The 21559-nt window shown below is 39.7% G+C and overlaps 1 protein-coding gene across 1 annotated transcript; it reads left to right on the forward strand.

The window, feature by feature from the left end:
- Positions 1 to 3414: 3414 nt before the first annotated feature.
- Positions 3415 to 21003, forward strand: tmprss3b (transmembrane serine protease 3b; the record flags this gene model as incomplete). Its single annotated transcript, XM_084390793.1, has 12 exons — positions 3415 to 3486; positions 4752 to 5058; positions 5260 to 5382; positions 6085 to 6204; positions 6514 to 6637; positions 15907 to 16035; positions 18145 to 18191; positions 18523 to 18688; positions 19840 to 20009; positions 20112 to 20207; positions 20433 to 20560; positions 20667 to 21003. 12 exons carry the CDS (start codon positions 3415 to 3417, stop codon positions 20895 to 20897), a joined length of 1713 nt encoding a protein of 570 aa, XP_084246919.1. The 3' UTR covers positions 20898 to 21003.
- Between the last annotated feature and the right edge of the window lie 556 nt (positions 21004 to 21559).

The raw sequence follows: 21559 nt of genomic DNA on the forward strand, positions 1-21559 counted from the left end.
CTTATGTGTAGTTATCTTCTAGTCATTGATTAGCATATTCTGTCTTGATAATCTATAAATTGCGTTCCCGGGGGCGGGGTTTATGTAAATTTTAGGGTTAGTGATGTCACTAGCCAGGGAGGAATGTCGTGTAGTCCCAACCAGCCATTTGTTGTAGTCCTTAAAAAGCTATTTCTTTAAAAGCAAATATCTCCCTTTGCTTTGAACTTTGAGCGTTGTAAATTTGCAGATGTTGTTTATGCTCAAACAGCAACATTACACACTAACTAGTCACTAAATCATTTTCAACCACCCCTTTAATATGTGTTCCGAAGATGAACTAAAGTCTTAAGAGGTTGGAACAATGAGGGTGAGTAATTACTGACAGAATTTTCATTTTTGGGTGAACTAACCCTTTAATGGCCCACTGAAGTGCCTTAAAACATACAGCATAATTCAATGTGTTGACGTAATTTCCACTGAAACAGGAAGACAGAGCGGGACATTTCGAACAGCTCCTCCCCTTTATTAAAATAGCCAATAGCGTTTAGTTTATGTTACAGCTCGACCAGAGCCGTTGAGCTCGGTAAAGCCGCAGTTTCGTCCTAATCTCTAACCGTTCTTTTCCTAATCTCCTCCATATCACTTTAAAATATGGCATTCTGTATGCGCATATGATCCGCTGTGCTATCGTATCTCTGGACGTGAGCAGACTGTGGTGCACTGCGGCTGTTCGCGTGACACTAACGTGAAACCAGACTTAATTCGTCCCGATGGAAAGCATATTTACACAGTCCGAATCGTTCCCTATCCCCTATATAGTGCACTATGTGCCATTCACCATGTAGAAAATAGTAATTGTGGGAACAAGCGACCGATTTTAGCCGCAGCTTCAGCGTCTATTTATAATGTAGGGGCGGGGCTTCAGATTCTAGAGAGTATTTGATTGGACAGAAATTCTGATTAGAAGTTGAAGCTCAGAGTGATGTTATCAAAATCATTAATCCATACTGGCACAAGGGAGAGACTAAGTTTCGAATGCTTATATCTAAATGCGAACTTTGTCTTTGTTTTGGAGAACACTAGCTAACAGTAAAGCTAACATATTCATGAAAGCCCAAAAATTTCATGGGGGCTTTAAAGTGGTCAGGGATACAAATACGTTTACAACCATTAGCCTACTAAACAAACCGCTGGTCAATGTGTTGTTCGTGGTTGAACATGAGTGCTGGTTTTAGTTTAATTAAACACCTCAGTGCTTCTACTGGAGGGAACAGTTAGAAGAGTTTTGAAACTATAACTGCCACTTAATATTTGGCCTCTTGAGTTTTTAATCGGTCACGGTCTTGTTTCTGTCAGTCTATGGCTGCTGAGTCAACCGCAGTCGTGACTGCACGAGAGAGAGAGAGAGAGAGAGAGAGAGAGAGAGAGAGAGAGAGAGAGAGAGAGAGAGAGAGAGAGGAACGGATTATAACCGAGCACGAATCGGTTCCTTTATCACACAAACATGTGAATCATCATTGCAACAGAGTTCACTTCACCCGTAACAATCGAGAAGGCGCTGACTCATGAACAGTTGCCAAAAAAAACTGAAGCTGGACCAAAGATGCGTCATGCAGCGGCAGACGCGTGACGCATTACAGCGTTTCAGTGACATCTGCTGGTGAGAAAGCGACACTGCATGTATAAGTCTCACAAACACACACACATACACATACACACTCACAGGGTAAAAAAAGACACCAAGACACCAGATACAGCTCTCAGAGCACGATGGAAAACTAACAAGGGTTCTCAGTTTTAGACTGATGTAATGACACTCTCTTTGACACATTGTGTCACCCATAACTACCCTAAACAAATCCAATGATTTGTTGATTTAATGACCATGAAGTTAAAAATACTAAAACATTTCATTACACCTTGAATATACTTGAGTGTTTAATTAAATCATTAGGCTTTCAAACATTTTTGCCTAGTAGAATTGTTATATCGTGTTTTTTATTCATACCCTTTTCACATAAAGACCAATGTATTATTTTTCTATTGTTTTATTAAAAACTAAAGGGTCTTAAAGTGTTTCTGTCAGTGTGGGTTTCTTGTAACAACAAAATGGCTTCCTGTAGGTTACTTATAAAACAGCCTCACCGCATATTTTTTATTATGCTAAACAAAGATTATGCTAATAAAGCAACATTTATTTTTCAAGAATTTCAGTCACATGGTAAGACTTTTTAATTTTATAATCTCTGAATAGCAAGACATTTTGCACTTTAAGCCTCACCAAAAACATCCAAATTAATTTTCAGAAACTGAAAATGTGTTCATTATTTTACTTTTTTCTTTTACTACAATTATACATTTATTTTAATAAAAAAAATTGTTTAAACAAATGTTTAAAAATGTAGGAATATTTTTATCATAAAAGAGGTTTATGAATTGCATTATACTGTATTTTTATGGGAATATAATTGTTTTTTTCCCCCCACAATTTTTCCACAAGACTTTTTCTTTCAATTTATTACAATCTCTGAACACCTAGACACTTTTTACTTAAAGCAAAAAAATATATATTTTTTTTTTCAGAAATTAAAAATATGTTCATCATACAGAGGTTTTTAAAATGCATTTTCATGTTTTGTAATGAAAAAAGCATCTAATTAGAAACTCCTATGTCCTTAATGAATATAATTGTGGGTATTTTTCACTCTTTAAAAAAGGACTTAAGTCTTTTAACAAGGCTTTTATTCATTCTGTTTTTTTTTTTTTTTTTTTTACAATATACCCCCACAGAAATATCGAAACAAAAGTTCAGAAATTGAAAATATGTTCATTTTGAATTGTATTTTAAGATGTTTTTTAATGAAAAAGGAGCATCTGTCTAGAAACCACAAGGTGCTTAATGAATATAATCATAGGTCTTGGAGGTATAGTGTTGAATTAGGGAACAGCCTAAAGACTGTTGACCTTTTCGTGCCTGGTGCTCCTACCTGACCTTCTAGTGTAACTGGACCTCAGAGGCCGAGCCCATCCAGCATTACCTGATCCACAGCTGTAGTGACACGACAAAACGCTGCTGCACACCTGCTCAGGTGTCACTGTGTGCGAGAGAGAGAGAGAGAGAGAGAGAATAAGATATGAAGTCAGTCAGAAGGAAAGTTCTCTTGCTCTCCAGTTAGTCACCTTCATATTAGCCCTCAATTTCTCAATTTCACTTCATTTCTCAATTTCTCCAAAGGTAATTTCACAGGCGGTCACTTGGATGTGGAGTCACTTGGAATATTTCATTCTTCATTCTTTCTAACAAGGATTAAACAGACCGAGGGCCTTGGATTCCCATTCACGACGTCACTTTTTCACTTCCTAAGTAGATCGGTGTCACTGTCGTCTCTCATTTGCCTCGTTCATCCAAGATGAGAGGATGAGAGAGCAGTCATGGCTTCTTATTCCCAGAGCACAGGAGAGACGGAGCGGCCGGGTTCAGAGGGAGGAAGCCGAGAGGAGAGGGTAAGGATGCATGACCAGCAGTACTTCACAGTGTTTGCTGGTGTCCTTGTGTTTCAGACACTTTTAAATTATATCAAGGTTGACAAGGCGCGTCTATCACATCCTCTCTCTCTGGTGTCACTCCATCCATCATGCTCTTTTTTTGTCATTACACCGTGAATACACTTGTGTGTACAACTTAATTGTGAAAGTGTACTTGGTGCAAAGCTTTCACCGTTTTTTGGTCTGGTAGAATTAAAAAAAAGTATTGTTAAGAGAAAAAAAACAAAAAAAAACCAATGTTTTCCTAAACAATAATAGATTATGTCAAACAACTTATGGATACGTTTACCCCCCCCCCACATAGACATTTTAAAGTCTCTTATGCTAACCAAGGCTACATTTATTTGTACAGTAAAAACAGTAATATTGTGAAATATTATTACAAACTAAAATAATTGTTTTCAATTTGAATATATTTTAAAATGCCTGTGATGCAAAACTTTCAGCATCATTACTCCACTCTTCAGTGTCACATGATCCTTCGGAAATCATTATATAATGCTGATTTGATGTTCAAAAAAATATTTCTTATTATTATCAATATTTTAATAAGTGGTGCTGCTTAATATTTTCGTGGAAACAATGGCACACTTCCATTCAAAACTTCACCTTTTAATAACAGAGCAATGTTCACCTTTTACGATGAACAATGTTGCTGCCAAATATTTATGTGAAACCATAAACTACCATTAAAAATTTGGGCGTAATTTCACACTTCATAGGAATTTTCATAGTAATGACAAAATACATTTATTTCAACAAGACTCATTAAATTTGAATTTATAAAGTTTTCTATTTCCAAAAAAACGTTCTATTCATTAATGAATCCTGAAAGAAATCAATCACGGTTTCTTAAAAAATATTAAGAAGCAAAATTATTTTAAACATGAATAATAATAAGAAACATTATTCATATCTGAGCACCAAATCAGCATATTAGAATGATTTCTGAAGGATCATGTGACACTGAAGACTGGAGTAATGATGCTGAAAATTCAGCTTTGCATCACAGGGATAAATTCCATTTTAAATTTATTAAAATAGAAAATAGTTTGTAATAATTGTAATAATATTTCATTGTGTTTACTGTATTATTGATCAAATAAATGCAGGTTTAGTGAGCATAAGAGACTTTAAAAACATAAACCAACAACAACATAATTATTCCAAAAAATGTGAGCGGTATCCCTTGATATCATTTAAAAGTGTTTCTTTTTCGTCAGTCTTCTCACCAACTTTCTCAGGATTTGATAGAGGACGGCACTGAATCTAGAGCTCTTGAGCTGGTCTCTATCACAGAAGAGGACCTTCCCATTGTGGAGACCCCCAATACTTTCAACGTGAGCTCCTTCAGCAGTCAAAACAGCCATTCGATTCAATTCTACGACCCGGGCTCGCAGGACCCCCACGTCCCTGTCGAGCTGCCTACTGTGGCGTCAGCTCCACTGCCTGTGTACAACAAAGTCCACAACATTCAGATCCCACCCAGCCCAGGTGTGCCCGTCATCAAGGTCCAGCCCTTCCTGGATGGTAAGCATTGCTTCTCGCTTTCGTGGTGTGTCATAGTGTGTAAGTAAATTGGAATGGCTTCGGTGTGTGGTTTACATGGCCACCTCAGTTACTTGAGGTGTTAAAATGTGATCTAATCAGTCTTACGCCACTGGCAGCACTGGCCTTCAGCAGACTGATTTATTCAATCAATTATTCAATCTCTCTCTCTCTCTCTCTCAGGAAAGGACCTGTCAAACTTGAAATCTTTGTGTTGGCCGTATGTGTCTCGCAGATTGCTGGCTCTGCTTATCATCTTGGTCTTGCTTATAGTCTTGATTCTGACTCTAGGAATAGGTTTGGGAGGTGAGAGTGTGTTTGTTTTTATAATTTGGGCACAACATTTTTCGCAACTTCATTTTTTAAAATGTTTTTGAAAGAAGTCTCTTATGCTCACCAAGGCTGCATTTATTTAATTAAAAGTACAGTAAAAACCAGTCATATTTTGAAATGACTTTTATTTGCATATATCTTAAAATGTAATGTATTCCTCTAGTGGAATTTTCAGCATCATTACTCAGATATTAAGCAGCAACATTTTTCATCATAAAAGGTGAACATTGATTTAAAAAAAAAAATCTTGAGTAGAAAATCAGCATTAGAATGATTTCTGAAGGATCATGTGACACTGATAATGATATTGAAAATTCAGCTTTACATCAGGAATAAATTACACTTTAAAATATATTCACATAAAAAAAGCAGATATTATAAATTGTATACAGTATATAGACAATAAAAGTCAAAGAAAAGTCCCCACCATGACGAAAATAAATGTATGTGTGAGTGTGTGTGTGTGTGTTTGTAAAGGTAAGTTACTAGTGTCTTCCTTACTACTGAAACTCATCTTGAGCATCGGGAACTGTAAATGTTTAATGAGCTCCACCTATGACAGTGGGTCACTGCTAACAGATGGTTGTTTTAAGTTCTCTTAGAAAGGAGTGTTTGTGTGTGTGTGTGGGTGTGGGTCACCATCATGCATTTTGAAAGCAGTCTCTTTGTCTCCAGTGGGTCTGGAGAGTTGCTCAGGAAAGTTTCACTGCGGGTCGTCGGTTCGGTGTATCAGCAGAAAAGCTGTGTGTGACGGAGTCGAGGACTGTGGAGATGGAGAAGATGAACTCAACTGTGGTGGGCTGATCCTGTCCGTCTCTTCCTGACTTTAAGCACAAAATCAAAAAATTCACCCTATGTATTGTTTTGATACACGTTACTGTGAATGATGCATGTCATTCCAAAAAAAAAAAAAAAAAAAAAAAAATTTTTTATATATATATATATATATATATATATAATCAAACTACTTTCCACACCAGTTTTGTCATCAGCCCATCTATAAGCAGATCTTACAAGCCAGACCCCAGATGTTAACCCCTGACAGCATGTGAAGCGTGAATGTCTTAACTGACCCGCATCTCTCTCTCTCGGTCTCGGTCTCAGTGCGTGTGAGTGGCAGAAGCTCTGTGCTGCAGGTGTTCAGCAGCGGCTCGTGGAGGACTGTGTGCTCTGAAGGCTGGGATTCTCACCTGGGCTCCTTAGCCTGCAGACAACTGGGATACAACAGGTACAATCAGGATTACAATAAATCTTTATAATTTAAGTATGTCGGGGCAGATGGATTGCCTTCAAGATAATATTTGAAGGCCCCCCAATGTAAACTTATATATTTCTCTTGTAGTCTAGATGGAAATAGGGGTCCACGCGCACCCCCCGGCTTTTTTTATGCCACCTGATTTTTTCAAATTTTTAAAGTGTCTATTTTCAGAATCTGCCAGGTAACAAGCTGAAATAATGTCCCAAAGGCTTAATTTTTAACCCTTTGCGGAACCCGACCGGAACTCGAAAAATCAAAAAATTATATAGAAAGTGGCATAACATTTGAAGTAAACAACATACAGACACAAATGAACATATTTTCCCATACAATTCTGACCCCAGGAATTGAATGGAATGGCCATTTTTGACATTTGAAAACATATTGACCCTATTTCTGGACAAAAATAGCAAAAAATGGCCAAAAATGTGTAGAGGATCAACTATATTTTCCTTTTCTCAAGCGCATAGAGTGATTATTTTTTTCACAAACTGTTATTTATTTATCATTCAGGTGTCTATTTTAAAATTAATTTGGGTACCAAGCTGAAATAATGTCCAAAATGCTTTATTTGTAAACCTTTGCACCAAACTCGAAAAATCTAATGTGATATAAAGTGCCATAACTTTTGATGTAAACAACTCACAGAGACAAATGGACACATTTTTCCATACAATTCTGACCCGGGGAAATTGTTATTTGTTATATTTTAGAACATCTTGACCATCTATGGCCATCTAATTTGACACCATTTTTATTATACTAATAGCAGCCTGAAATGGGGTTTATTTTAACCTTTTACTGCACCTATCCTGAACCTGAAGAAATTGAAAATAGCTTTACTTTTGAAGTAAACAAAACAAAGCAAATTCACTTAAAAAAAATTAACTGCAGATCGCCATTTCCCACTGCTTTCTCTTTTGATCATTTATTTCTAATAATTTAAAACGCAGTGCAACTAAATCTAAAAGATTAATGGTCTGGTGTCGACTAATGCAAATCGCCCAGCTCGAGGGGCGGCACCAAGCGTGCATTTGAAAATCTCACTGCACGCAATTGGATAACACTACGACCAATCACAACAATAAAATGCTACCAGCGGAGCTAACTGGTAGATTATAGTCTTACCGTAACCGGTCGGCAAAACAGCAAAAACGTCCTTCTTGCAAAGGAACAATTCAAGCGCCGTCTTCTGTTCCTCTTTTAGATAAAAAGCCAAGTCTAACTCGTTCATTGTAGCGGCCAAAGCTGTTTCAAACAACTGGTATTCATCCATAGCCATCTTGCAATGTTTACTAATGACTTCGACGTAACAGCACTGTCGTCATCTGTTTAGCTCGCCTCTGGCCCGCCTATATCAGATAACCCGATGTGATTGGTGCAGCTCGGATACAAGGGCATATTTAATGAGCATCATTACTCAACACCAGAGTATCTCGCTGAGCAAATTCAACTTGGGCTCTCGTGAGAACTCTGTATTACCAGGGTATCTGAAGGAGCTCCAAGAAGGTGTTCCTTCTCGTTTCCCAATCATTGCATTTTCTGTGACAAAGCAAAATCCAAGTTCAAGGGCAAGACTGAAGAGCTTACAAAGTTTCAGAGTTGGAAACACAAGGAACCAGCCTGGAAAGTTATTGAACCTAGGGCACAGGAATTAAAGAAATAGGCTCTTTATCTCAAGGTGGACAAGGACCTTTTTGCAATGGAAGCTAAGTATCATCTATCATGCAGAAACAACTTCAACACAGAGTACCAAATCCATGAGCATGGAAGGGAGAGAGCAGAAAAGGCAGCAGACAACATTGACAGTCTGCAGGCCCAGAAGATAGCAGCACATAAGTCGTATTGTGTGGTAAAGGATTACATTCTTAGGCGCCGTTCACATATCGCGCCTAAAAACTCATAGAAAACGCTAGGCGCGCCGCGTTCTCATTTTTCCAAAGCGCTAGGGCGGTTGCGCTCCGGAGGCGTCTGTCATTGCTAAGCGTGTGCAATAATTTAATACGCAGTGCAGCTGCACAGCGAACACAGCAGAGCGTCTAGCTCGCCCATTGGCTGTGCTGCGGCAACTGCACAACCTATGGCCAAGCGCCTCTGACGTGATGGGCGCCAATTCATCTGATTGGGTCGCACGTCAGAGCGCGCCTAAATGGGCGTGGCCTTAGTTAAGTCAAGTCAAGTCAAGTATATTTGTATAGCGCTTTTCACAATACAGATTGTTTCAAAGCAGCTTCACAGTATTAAATTAAAATAATACAACGAGGTTTGTTTCTAGTGGAATTTATTCATTGATAAAATTAAATTAAATATCCCCAAAATATCCCCTTAGTCTATAAAGGAATCCCATTCTGGCCAAATAGCAGGTTTAAATCGACTGAAGTGACAAATCCCGACAGATTGTAATAGTACGGGCTGTGCAGGCTACGCAATACTCGTTCCCTTACTCTCAGGGAACCGAGGTTACGTTAGTAACCGAGTATGTTCCCTTTCGAGAACGGTCACTTCGTATTACGTAGCTAATATGCAGTGGGGACGCAATGTAAAATGCCGCACTATTAGCAAGTGGCTGCATACAACTGGATCCTAGGGAAGCACCCCGAGGTTCACAGAAACAAGCCATAACAAACCCCAACATAGTGACAGTAACCAGACGTGAGTCGGGTTTCATGAATAAGGGGCTGGAGTATAAGGGTCGCTCCGAACATAAGTCCCAGGACAATTGTGCTAATGGACAGTAATAGGTAGACTAATAAGAGTGGACCCTAGCTGGAGTACTGACGATGCAGCGGCCATGAGACCGAGAAGCTTCTGAAACTTCCTGAGGGGCATGCACGCACCTACCCTGAAGGACCCCTTATAGAGAGAGCGCACTCTGGTGTGAGCCGCTCTCTCTCATCATTGTAGAGTCGATAACTGTGCCCATAAAGATTACGTTCTGGCTGGCTAACAGTTTGCTCTTGGAAAAATTTACCCTGAGCCCCAGGCATTCCAAATAGCTGAGGAGCATGGATCTGTCTGTCAATAATTCGGTCTTCGACTGACAAATAATGAGCCAATCGTGGAGATAGTTCAGCACGCGCACTCCGTTGCCTCAGGGGAGAAAGTGCTGCGTCCATGCACTTTGTCAAAGTACGGGCTGCTAGAGACAGACCGAACGGTATGACCGTGTATTGATAAGCCTACCCCTCTAAGGCGAATCTCAAGAATGGCCTGTGATGGGGCGTTATCTTAATGTGAAAGTAAGCGTCTTTCAGATCCACCGTTAAAAAAACAATCCCCCGGGCGAACCTGCGCGAGGATTTGTTTGGTAGTTATCATTCTGAATGGCCATCTCATGAGAGCTTTGTTCAGATGTCTCAGATCTAGAATGGGGCGAGTGCCACCGTCCTTTTTTGGTACAAGGAAGTAACGGCTGTGAAAGCCTGACCGGCTCAGTGCGGGGGGACTAATTCTATCGCCCTTTTTTCTAGCAGATTTGGCACTTCGGTGAAAAGCACGTGAGCCACGCCGCTTCTCACCGAGGTCTCGATGACCGCCTGAAACCATGGGGGTCTGCGAGGGAATTGGAGCGAGTAACCTCTCTTTATAATGTACAAACCCATTTCGACACTCCAGGGATGTCTTGTGAACCGCTCTGGATCTCCAGCCAACAGCAGTGGGCAGGCATAGATGGGCGGCAACTGCTTCTTTGAGCAGAGGCAGCTTCTCATAACCTTTTTCTGCTGCGCCGTCAACAGAGGAGAGCGTGGCCGAAGTAAAATCGCTCGTGCGTGCTGAGTACGGCGCACGCCATGATTTCGTGAGTTCGTCGTGGACCTCAGGGAAAAAAGGCGCTGGCTTGTGACGGGGGCCTGCTGGCGCCCAGGCAGAAACCATCCATCCAGCCTGCTTCTAGGTGGCTCCTCAGGCGAGGTCTAAAACGGCCACAGTGAGGATACGCAGCATCTCAGTGTCCGAATTAGCCTAGTTCCGGTAGCAGCAGCGCTAACACCAGACTATGAGAAGGCGGGGTCAGCTGGGCCTGTCCACTCTTCCTCAAGCGCAGCGATGGAGAGGCTGTCGTTGTGTTTTTCGTGCGATCTGCCGAAGGAGACGAGACCTGTCGCTTGAAGGGAGAGGGGGCATTGGTCTGCCTGAGTGAACAGGACCGGCGAAGTAGAAAGTGAGTGAGAAAGTGAGAAAGCGACAGTGTCGCCGTCTCGAAAGAGAGCTAGCCGTGTCTGCAGTGTTGAGATGGGCAGGCTCTTGCAGTGAGAGCAGCCTGCGGCGGAGAGTGCAGCTTCAGTGTGGGTGGGTCCCAGGCACGTGGCGCACTCCGAGGGCCCATCTTCCTTGTGTATGCACAAGGGGCGAGGCATTTGAAACAATGTTCGTTAAATTTGACTCTTTTAGAACTGAGTGTCGCAGCAGCAAACAAAACAGTAGCAGTAAAAGGATATAGCATTTTTTTCAAATGGCGATCTGCAGGTACCAACCGACAGCCACCAACTGCCAACTGCAAAGCCCCAACATTCCCAAACTTTTTAAGTTAATTTGCTTTGTTTTGTTTACTTCAAAAGTAAAGCTATTTTCAATTTCTTCAGGTTCAGGATAGGTTCAGTAAAAGGTTAAAATAAACCCCATTTCAGGCTGCTATTAGTATAATAAAAATGGTGTCAAATTAGATGGCCATAGATGGTCAAGATGTTCTAAAATATAACAAATAACAATTTCACCGGGTCAGAATTGTATGGAAAAATGTGTCCATTTGTCTCTGTGAGTTGTTTACATCAAAAGTTATGGCACTTTATATCACATTAGATTTTTCGAGTTTGGTGCAAAGGTTTATAAATAAAGCATTTTGGACATTATTTCAGCTTGGTACCCAAATGAATTTTAAAATAGACACCTGAATGATAAATAAATAACAGTCTGTGAAAAAAATAATCACTCTATGCGCTTGAGAAAACGAAAATATAGTTGATCCTCTACACATTTTTGGCCATTTTTTGCTATTTTTGTCCAGAAATAGGGTCAATATGTTTTCAAATGTCAAAAATAACCATTCCATTCAATTCCTGGGGTCAGAATTGTATGGGAAAATGTTAATTTGTCTCTGTATGTTGTTTACTTCAAATGTTATGCCACTTTCTATATCATTTTTGGATTTTTCGGGTTCCGTTCGGGTGCAGCAAAGGGTTAAAAATAAAGCATTTTGGACATTATTTCAGCTTGGTCCCCAATTTAATTTTAAAATAGACACTTGAATGATAAAGAAATAACAGTTTGTGAAAAAGAAATCACCCTATGCACTTCAGAAAAGGAAAATATAGTTGATCCTCTACACATTTTTGGCCATTTTTTGCTATTTTTGTCCAGAAATAGGGTCAATATGTTTTCAAATGTCAAAAATGACCATTCCATTCAATTCCTGGGGTCAGAATTGTATGGGAAAATATGTTCATTTGTGTCTGTATGTTGTTTACTTCAAATGTTATGCCACTTTCTATATAATTTTTTGATTTTTCGAGTTCCGGTCGGGTTCCGCAAAGGGTTAAAAATGAAGCCTTTGGGACATTATTTCAGCTTGTTACCTGGCAGATTCTGAAAATAGACACTTTAAAGATTTGAAACAATCAGGTGGCATAAAAAAAGCCGGGGGGTGCGCGTGGACCCCTATTTCCATCTAGACTATTGTATTTCTGCTATAATTACAAGGCTGCTTGTTTTCAAACTTTTTGTTTTACAAAAACTTGTCAATAGATTAACATAGTGTCAATAGATTAAATTGAACTAAAACAACTATAAAAAATATTATAATTAAAATAATTGAAATTGTGCAAAAAATAAAATAAGTAATAATTCAGATTAAACTAAATTTAATTAAAATTCCATTCATTTAAATGTCAGTTTCAAGAGCTGAATGTTCTTTAGGGCAGTGGTTCTCAACTCCAGTCCTCAGGACCCGCTGCTCTGCACATTTTGTATGTCTCTCTTATCTGACACACTCAGTTCAGTTCATGGAGTCTCTCCTAATGAGCTGATGATCTGGTTCAGGTGTGTTAAATAAGGGAGACATACAAAATGTGCAGAGCAGTGGGTCCCGAGGACTGGAGTTGAGAACCACTGCTTTAGGGTTTCCGCTCTTTTTGACTTTCTTAGTTATATGTATAGGTTATATATCTCTCTCTTTTTAGTGATTTACCGGATAAGAATTATGAATTAGGATAAAAAAAAAGGAAAAAAGTTATATATATATATATATTATATTATATTATATTATATTATATTCATAAAAATTTCCATGGCATTTACACATTTTGGGTCTTCATTTCTGTTAAAGGAACCGTATGTAAGAAATGTATTTCAATTAATCATAAAATGGCCCTGATATGTCACTAGACATTAAGAAATCATGTTCATTTCAAATACTTATATCACTGACAACAGTAGTACGGCCAGGATATTGTCATTTAAAGGTATAGCGGAGGATTTTCTTTTTCCGGGTGGATCATCAAGACTATTGGTCCTCCTAAGTGTCAATCATTCTGGTGATATGTTTACGTAAGGCCGTCGTACGTGCTCGTGCACACGATTCACACGATGGCGTGCGCTCAAAACACAGGTTGGGCTTCCCACTGATGCCTCAGTCGTGAAGTTTCTACTTGACAGGTAAAGTTTGGCATGCTATTTGGAGAAATCCATTTAAAATCACTGCTAGTAAAAGTTAATGTAAGCTATGATTAGCTTGTGCATGCTCTCGTTTAATAGGCGTTCCCTCTCGGGAGCAGGTAGAGTGTTGCGCATGTGCATTTTTTCAAAAAGTGGAGAGGGGGCGGTTCTTTTCTAAAATTCAGGAAAATCCTCCGCTATACCTTTAAAAGTGAAGTTGCAGCCCTCAACTGATGTTGATGTTGTCATGTTGTGTTTTGGCCTGAAGCGCCACCCTCCACCTATCTACCAATCACGAAGTCAGTAGCGTTTCGGCATCCGGGTTGCCAGCTCTGCATTAGTTACCACAGCTGCAGCTACAAACGTGTCGGATAAAAAATGTCTAACGTTACGAAACCTAAAAGACCTATGAATCCGAAATACGTCGTGACAAAGTCCGAAATAAAACAAGGATTTGTATAGGAGATGCCTTTGAAAGATGGAGACGGCTGAAAACGGAATTTTTGCGATACATAATTACTTCGCAAAACATCTCTCATGAAGCATAAACATAATTAACAGAAAAAAAACGTACTGTGTAGGACTCGTCACTTGTCATTGGAAGCTCCTTGTAGCAGCCTACGTTCCTGCTGGATCCTGCAGCCTAGCTGGCAACCTCGAGTCAGGGGGGAGGGGGAGGGGATACACCGCTCTACAGTAATTTGAAAGTGATTGCAGTACCAGTTTCGGCCACAATCTTACATACGGTTCCTTTAACTAACAGCCATCATCACCGCCCATGTCTGCTATTTAGGGAAAATTCATTTTCCAGAGCAAAGCAGGAATTGTATCGTATAAAAAATTGTGTCGTATAAACAGCCCCTCTTTTCCTCGTCTGATTCGAAATGATTGAACGTGATATTATGATCTAGCCTTTATTTTAGCTTTGTGAGACTTACATCAGATTGGTTGTTTTGTTTTAGTAATCTAAGCAACATTCAAATGTTGTTATAACCCAATGTGGTCCAAATGTAAGGTTGAATGATGCAAATCTTTTCTTTTTTGAATCCGTTTTTCCTTTCAAACAAGCAAAAATGATCATTTAAAGCCCACATTTTGGAGCCCTGTGTTCACTATGATATTAATAGCGGTTGCTCTTTAGCTTACAAATGAGCATTTCAGTCACTCTTTTTCTCAGGTCTAAATCAAATAGACTCAAGCCTGAGGAAGAAGTATTTAGGCCAAAAGACTGTCAAATAAGATCAGTCCAGTGACTGACGCTTTACATGGCAGATCGTTCAGTACTGAAGTGTTTCTGCAGATATTGATGTTCAGGAGTGTTTTTGGTATCTGATAAAGCAGTCAGGACTGTGTTTGTGAGATATCTTACCTTCAGAAGTACGAACGTCTGGTCGGCCTTATATTTCATTAAAATTTCCATGGCATTTACACATTTTGGGTCTTCATTTCTGTTAACTAACAGCCATCATCACCGCCCATGTCTGCTATTTAGGGAAAATTCATTTTCCAGAGCAAAGCAGGGATTTCCCCCTTTTAAACAGAAATATGGTGATACTTTTCTCGTGTGTGTGTGTGTGTGTGTGTGTGTGTGTGTTTTTTGCACTGTGTGGGTGTCTATGAATAATAATGTGCCTCTGTTCCCAGTGGCCTCATTACCTGCATAGTTAATCCAATTAAAATCAGTCTGCCATTAAATGAAAGAAGAAAAAAAACATCATTGCAAACGCTGTTTCACCTCAACTAGGTCAAGATGTTACACTTAACACCTACAGTCTCCTGTCTTTATTTTAATTTTAGAGGTCTGATCTTTTTGTTTGGCATCACTGTCTTTATTATGCATCTTGGCACTTGAATTTAGTAGCTGTTTTGGCCAGAAATAACAATTAATTACAGTCCCTCGGGCCACGTCTCCTTAATAAGAGAACAGATCAGCATCAGCTAAAGTCAACTGATTTCATCTCTTCAGAAGTAACAGCTTATGAATGAAAGTAATTAAGTGTGAAACTGAGAGGGAAAGAGAGAGATATTTCTGTGTTGGGTATAAAAGGTTCAGTGGGTTTCTATATAGAACCCTAAAGAGCACTTTATGCCCAAAAAAAATCTTAAATTATACATAATACTTTCATGTTTAACAGGTTATTAAATGTTTTTCTAGTGATAAAGTATGTTTGTATAAAGATATATCTGTTTAATTCATAAAATGTAATTAAAATAATACAATAATTTAAACAAAACTAATTAGAACTAAATCCATAAAATAATTCAAAGATGGAAACTACTAAAAGGTTCTAAATATGAAGTGCTTGACAGAACCTTTAAGGTTCTATATAGAACGTAGTTTTGTGTCTTTTAGCATTTAATAACTATAAACTTAATGAGAATGTACTCAGTGCTCCAGCTGTAATATATGAGAGCACTTTATTCCCATGTAATTGTTTTGATTATACAGCCAATTTACACAGGATTCAAATCTTTTTTAAATTGTGCCATTTTAGTGTGTTCAAGAATTATCCCATCGATTCTTGGTAAAGTAACTTGGTATTAACTAGAGTAATTTCTCTTTTGTTCTGTTCTCTCTCTGATTGTAGTTACGTAAACTCTGCTGCCATTCCCATCTCCTCTATTGAAGCAGTATTTCAGAATAATCTAGTGGCTCTCAATATCAACCAAACAGCCCTTCAAGACACCATCAAGATCCACAACTCTTCATACGTTAGGTAAACCTTCTTTTATATACCTGCGTGTATTATCGCTGTATTAAATGCTGGAAGGCCAGTTGTTGGCAATGTCACTTTGTAAAGAAACGAAACGTTTTTGTAATTTACAGGGAGACGATAACTCTATCGTTTTCAAATACGTGCACTTTGAAACCTGTTTTCAAAAGTCTGGGTTTTCAGGCACCCAAAACGCTGGTGACGTAAATTAATGGACGAAATATCTAAAACGTTTTATGAAAAAAAAAAAAAAAGGAAAATTATGTCGTATAAACAGCCCCTTTTTTCCTTGTCTGATTCGAAATGATTGAACGTGATATTATGATGTAGCCTTTATTTTAGCTTCGTGAGACTCGCATCAGATTGGTTTTGTTTTAGTATTCTAATGGCGTGTTCACACCAAATGCGTATTTAATTATTTGCGCGAGTAGATTATACGAAGTCAATGCAAAGACACGAATAGACGCGAATTCGCAAATGACGTGAATTGGGCGACGCGTTTGCTGCGAAAGCTCGATATTCGCAGAAATGTCAACTCGACTGGAAAATTCGCATGACGCTTATGGTGTGTTCACACCAAACGCTAAGTGTATATTTGCATATATCGCACACTGAGTATGAAATTTTCGTTTTTTCGTATTCGTGATTCGGTGGCTCTGAATTGTCAAAACACCATTAAAAATTCTTGCTATGGATGCGAAAAACGCAGAAAATCGAACCTGATCCGACTTTTTTTATGACGGACGAAAGTTTCGGAGGCAGTGTGCAAGCGTGATTGACATAATGTGAGATCGTATTTATTTTTTAACGTGCGAAAATTTCGGATGCGAATTTCAGACTCAGTGTGCAAGGACCTTTACTCGCTCTTGCTAGATTACTCGCGGGATGTTTCTTGTTTTTCACATCGCGCGAAAAGAAGTGTCTTCACGCACATCATCAACAACAACAAAATTTGTAAGCGTCATAAATTTCAAAGCGTAAGTTGAAATTTTTCAACTTACGCGGAAGACTCGATTGAGGCGAATATCGAGCTTTCGCAGCAAACGCGTCGCCCAATTCGCGTCATTTGCGCCGCCCGGCACGAATTTGCGTCTATTCATGTCTTTGCATTGACTTTGTATGTAATCTACTCGCACAAATAATTAAATTCGCGTTTGGTGTGAACACGCCATTAGAAATTTTGTTATTGTTGATGATGTGCGTGAAGACACTCCTTTTTTTGGGGGAATCCATGCGAGTGATGCGAAAAACAAGAAACATCCCGGTGTTGTGCCGAATTTCGACCCCCTGCCAAATTATTACCCCCCTCGTTGAAGTCAGTACCTGATTGCCTAATCCTAACCCCACCCCTAATCCTAACTCCTCCCCCACAACTAATCCTAAACCTACCACTACTAGGGGGGTAATATAGAGCGAGTAACGCGATGCGAATATACACTTCGTTTTGCACACCATAAGCAACATAAAAAATAAACATAAAATACTTTTTTTTTTTACCCAATGTGGTCCAAATGTAAGGTTGAATGATGCAAATCTTTTCTTTTTTGAATCCGTTTTTCCTTTCAAACAAGCAAAAATGATCATTTAAAGCCCACATTTTGGAGCCCTGTGTTCACTATGATATTAATAGCGGTTGCTCTTTAGCTTACAAATGAGCATTTCAGTCACTCTTTTTCTCAGGTCTAAATCAAATAGACTCAAGCCTGAGGAAGAAGTATTTAGGCCAAAAGACTGTCAAATAAGATCAGTCCAGTGACTGACGCTTTACATGGCAGATCGTTCAGTACTGAAGTGTTTCTGCAGATATTGATGTTCAGGAGTGTTTTTGGTATCCGATAAAGCAGTCAGGACTGTGTTTGTGAGATATCTTACCTTCAGAGGTACGAACGTCTGGTCGGCCTTATTCTTGGCAGCTGAGATGAGGTTTTGAGCAGAAAAAGAAAGGAGACATCTTGACTCCATGCTGCAATAAAATGAGAGAGTTGTGACAGTTTGACATGACAAGTCGATATGCTTTTTAGAGTAAAAACATAAATGAACAGTTAACTATATGAGTAGTTCAGTCAGACAGAAATATTGATGCCACTAAAAGTGTATTTTCTATTATTCCAGAAAGACTCTCTGCAGTTCTGGTATAGTGACAGCTGTCAAATGTATAGGTGAGTGGCTGATAATAATCTTAAAAAGATAAGCAATGAGTGTAATTGTTGCGCAGTTTAAGTTAATCATACTCTCATAAAAGTTAAGATTGTCTTCATCTTGGCAATATTGTATAGTCAGTAATCAGTTCGAAACCACCTAGAACACTCCAGAAATGCCTTAACATCAACCTAGAACACTCTTTACAGCTGTACCGTATGCATAGTAAAAACACTCAAAACCACTTAGCAAACTCATTTTAACGCTGCAGCAACATCCTAGGATTGTGACTTTTGCATGTGCATTTTCCCCCAGAAAAATGACAAATCTAGTTTGTGTGTTGTTGTGTAGAGTGTGGTACCAGGCCAGCCGCCCGCAGTCGTATTGTGGGAGGAAACGTGTCGAGGCCCGGGCAGGTCCCATGGCATGTCAGCCTAAACTACCAGAACCAGTATATCTGTGGAGGATCAGTCATCAGTGAGCACTGGATACTCACTGCTGCTCACTGTGTCTATGGGTGAGTATATCATTCAGAAACAGCTCCAAGCTGGTTTATACTGCTTCTGTGATGGTCCAGACTGGTTGGTGATGATCTAGTGCTGGTCCAGACTGGTTCTGTGCTGGTCTAGACTGGTTGGTGATGATCTGGTGCTGGTCCAGACTGGTCTATACTGGTTCTGTGCTGGTCCAGACTGGTCTATACTGGTTCTGTGGTCCAGACTAGTTTATGATGGTCTGGTACTGGTCCAGACTGGTCTATACCAGTTCTGTGCTGGTCCAGACTAGTTTATGATGGTTTGGTACTGGTCCAGACTGGTCTATACTGGTTCTGTGCTGGTCCAGACTGGTCTATACTGGTTCTGTGCTGGTCCAGACTAGTTTATGATGGTCTGGTACTGGTCTATACTAGTTCTGTGCTGGTCCAGACTAGTTTATGATGGTTTGGTACTGGTCCAGATGGGTCTATACTGGTTCTGTGCTGGTCCAGACTAGTTTATGATGGTTGTGTATTGGTCCAGACTGGTCTATACTGGTTCTGTGCTGGTCCAGACTAGTTTACGATGGTCTAGTACTGATCTATACTGGTTCTGTGCTGGTCCAGACTGGTTTATGATGGTCTGATGCTGATCCAGACTGTCTTTATAGTGGTTTTGTGCTGTTCAGACTGTCTTGTGGTTGTCTAGTGTTGGTACAGACTGGTTTTTACCAGCTCTAAACTGATCCAGACGGGTTTATGATGGATATGTTCTGGTTCCGACTGGTTTGTGATGGTCTAGTGCTGGTCCAGGCTGTTTTATCCTGATCTGGTGCTAATCCAGACTGGTTTATACTGGTTCAGACTCATTTATGCTGATCCTGAGCTGGTCCAGATTAGTTTGTGATGGTCTGGTGTTTTATCCTGGTTGGGTGCCGGTCCGCAATACTGGTTCTGTGTTAGTCCAGACTGTTTTATGCTGGTCCAGGTTATTTATCTTGGTCTTGTACCAGTCCTGACTGGTTTATACTGGTTCTGTGCTGATCCAGACTGGTTTATTACGGTTCTGTACTGGTTCAAATTGGTTTATGCTGATCTTATACTGGTCCAGCATAGTTTAAACTGGCTCTGGGATCATCCAGATTAGTTTATGATGGTCCAGTACTTACATCCGTGATTCTTTTTATTCAAAGTTTTGCTCAGCCAGTGTTATGGACAGTGTATGCTGGGATGATAGACCAGCCATTGAGTGTAGCAGGAGCTCTCTCTGTGGAGAAAATCATCTACCATGCTAACTTCAGGCCAAGAGGACTCAGCTACAACATAGCACTAATAAGGCTTAAACTACCTTTGTCTTTCAACGGTAAGAATAATTTTTTTGCCTCTGGCTGAAATATTTGTAAAATAGATGGGTTTAAAAGCATGATTTTAACGAAATGTATCCCTTTTTTTTCTTTTGTCCCAGACCAAGTAGCCCCCATCTGTCTGCCTAGTTACGGCGAGAGCTTTAAGGATGGACAGATGTGTTTAATCTCGGGCTGGGGAGCCACAGTGGATGGTGGTGAGTGTGGATCCATCAGCTGTTAATACATTTTTAAGGGCATTTAATGGGAAGAAAAAAAACCATGACAAAACATAAAATTATTCGTGAGCTCCTAATTGACTGGTATCTCTTCGGCAAATGCTTGTGGTAACAAGTTTCACAGCTTTTGAAGACATGTTGAGGACTATATCGTTTTGTATTTTTGGAGTTCAGAATGCACATGTGTGTGTGTGTGTTGTGCAGGAGAGACCAGTATGTCCCTACAGGTCACTCAGGTCCCGTTACTGTTCGGCAAAGAATGCCGCAGACGGGGTCTGACCTCATGGAACATATGCACACGATACTTGGAGGGTGGTGCTGGTACATGTCAGGTATTGCATCTTTGTGTCATCATAATAAACTACAATAGTCATTTTTGAAACAAGTACATTTGAATGTATTTGCACCTTAGTTTAATCCCTAGTCTTCTGTCTGTAGGGCGATAACGGAGGGCCGCTGGCCTGTCAGGGGTCCGGGTGGACACTGGTGGGGACAGCCAACCGGGCTGAGAGCTGTGGGCAAAAAAACAAACCAGGCGTTTACACCAGCATAACTGAAGCTATCACATGGATTCAGCAACAGATGGAGGTAAAGAACTGTTTTTTTCAAAAACAAAAACCACCCTACACTTCCTTATTTACAAAATGTTTAAAGTTGGAATTCAGTTAATGTCACTCACAAAAACTGAAAGTACTTATTTAACAGTTTGACATTATTATTAATTATAAAGGGCAGCTTGACATTTGTTGATTAAAATTTAAATAGATTTTTTCATTCATTTCATTTCATTTCAATTACCCATATTTATCCATGTTAAAAACTGGTGCTTGGACAAATTGAATATATTTTCTAGATTTTTCCAAGCAACAGAAGCGTTATACCTCAAATATTTTTTTCCCAAGCTCTGTTAAGACCCGAGGAACATTGAGGTAATAACAAGTAATTTAAGCAACGATTATAGTGGACTTTTGTATTGGTTAAGCTGAGAGACAAGGGGCCCTATCTTGCACCCAGCGCAATTGACTTTGTACACCGACACATGTATCATTCCTATTTTGCACCCGCGCATAGCAGACTTTTCCCTCCACAGACGCACGTCGGTAAATTAGGAAATTAACTTGCGCTCCCCGGGGCGGTTCAGCGCAAAGAGGAGGCGTGTTCCGGCGCAAACGTTCCCTGGTGCTATTTTGCAGGTTTAGAAAAAAATACCGCCACTGACCAGGAAAAACCTAGTCTAAAGTCAGTGGCGCATTGCGCATGTTATTCATATGCTATTTTAAGGGCGCATGCTTGGCCATAATCAATGTAGCGTGTGCACAACGCGCATACAC

The sequence above is a fragment of the Rutilus rutilus genome, assembly GCF_951802725.1.
Source record: "Rutilus rutilus genome assembly, chromosome: 2".
In the NCBI taxonomy this organism is placed as follows: Eukaryota; Metazoa; Chordata; class Actinopteri; order Cypriniformes; family Leuciscidae; genus Rutilus; species Rutilus rutilus.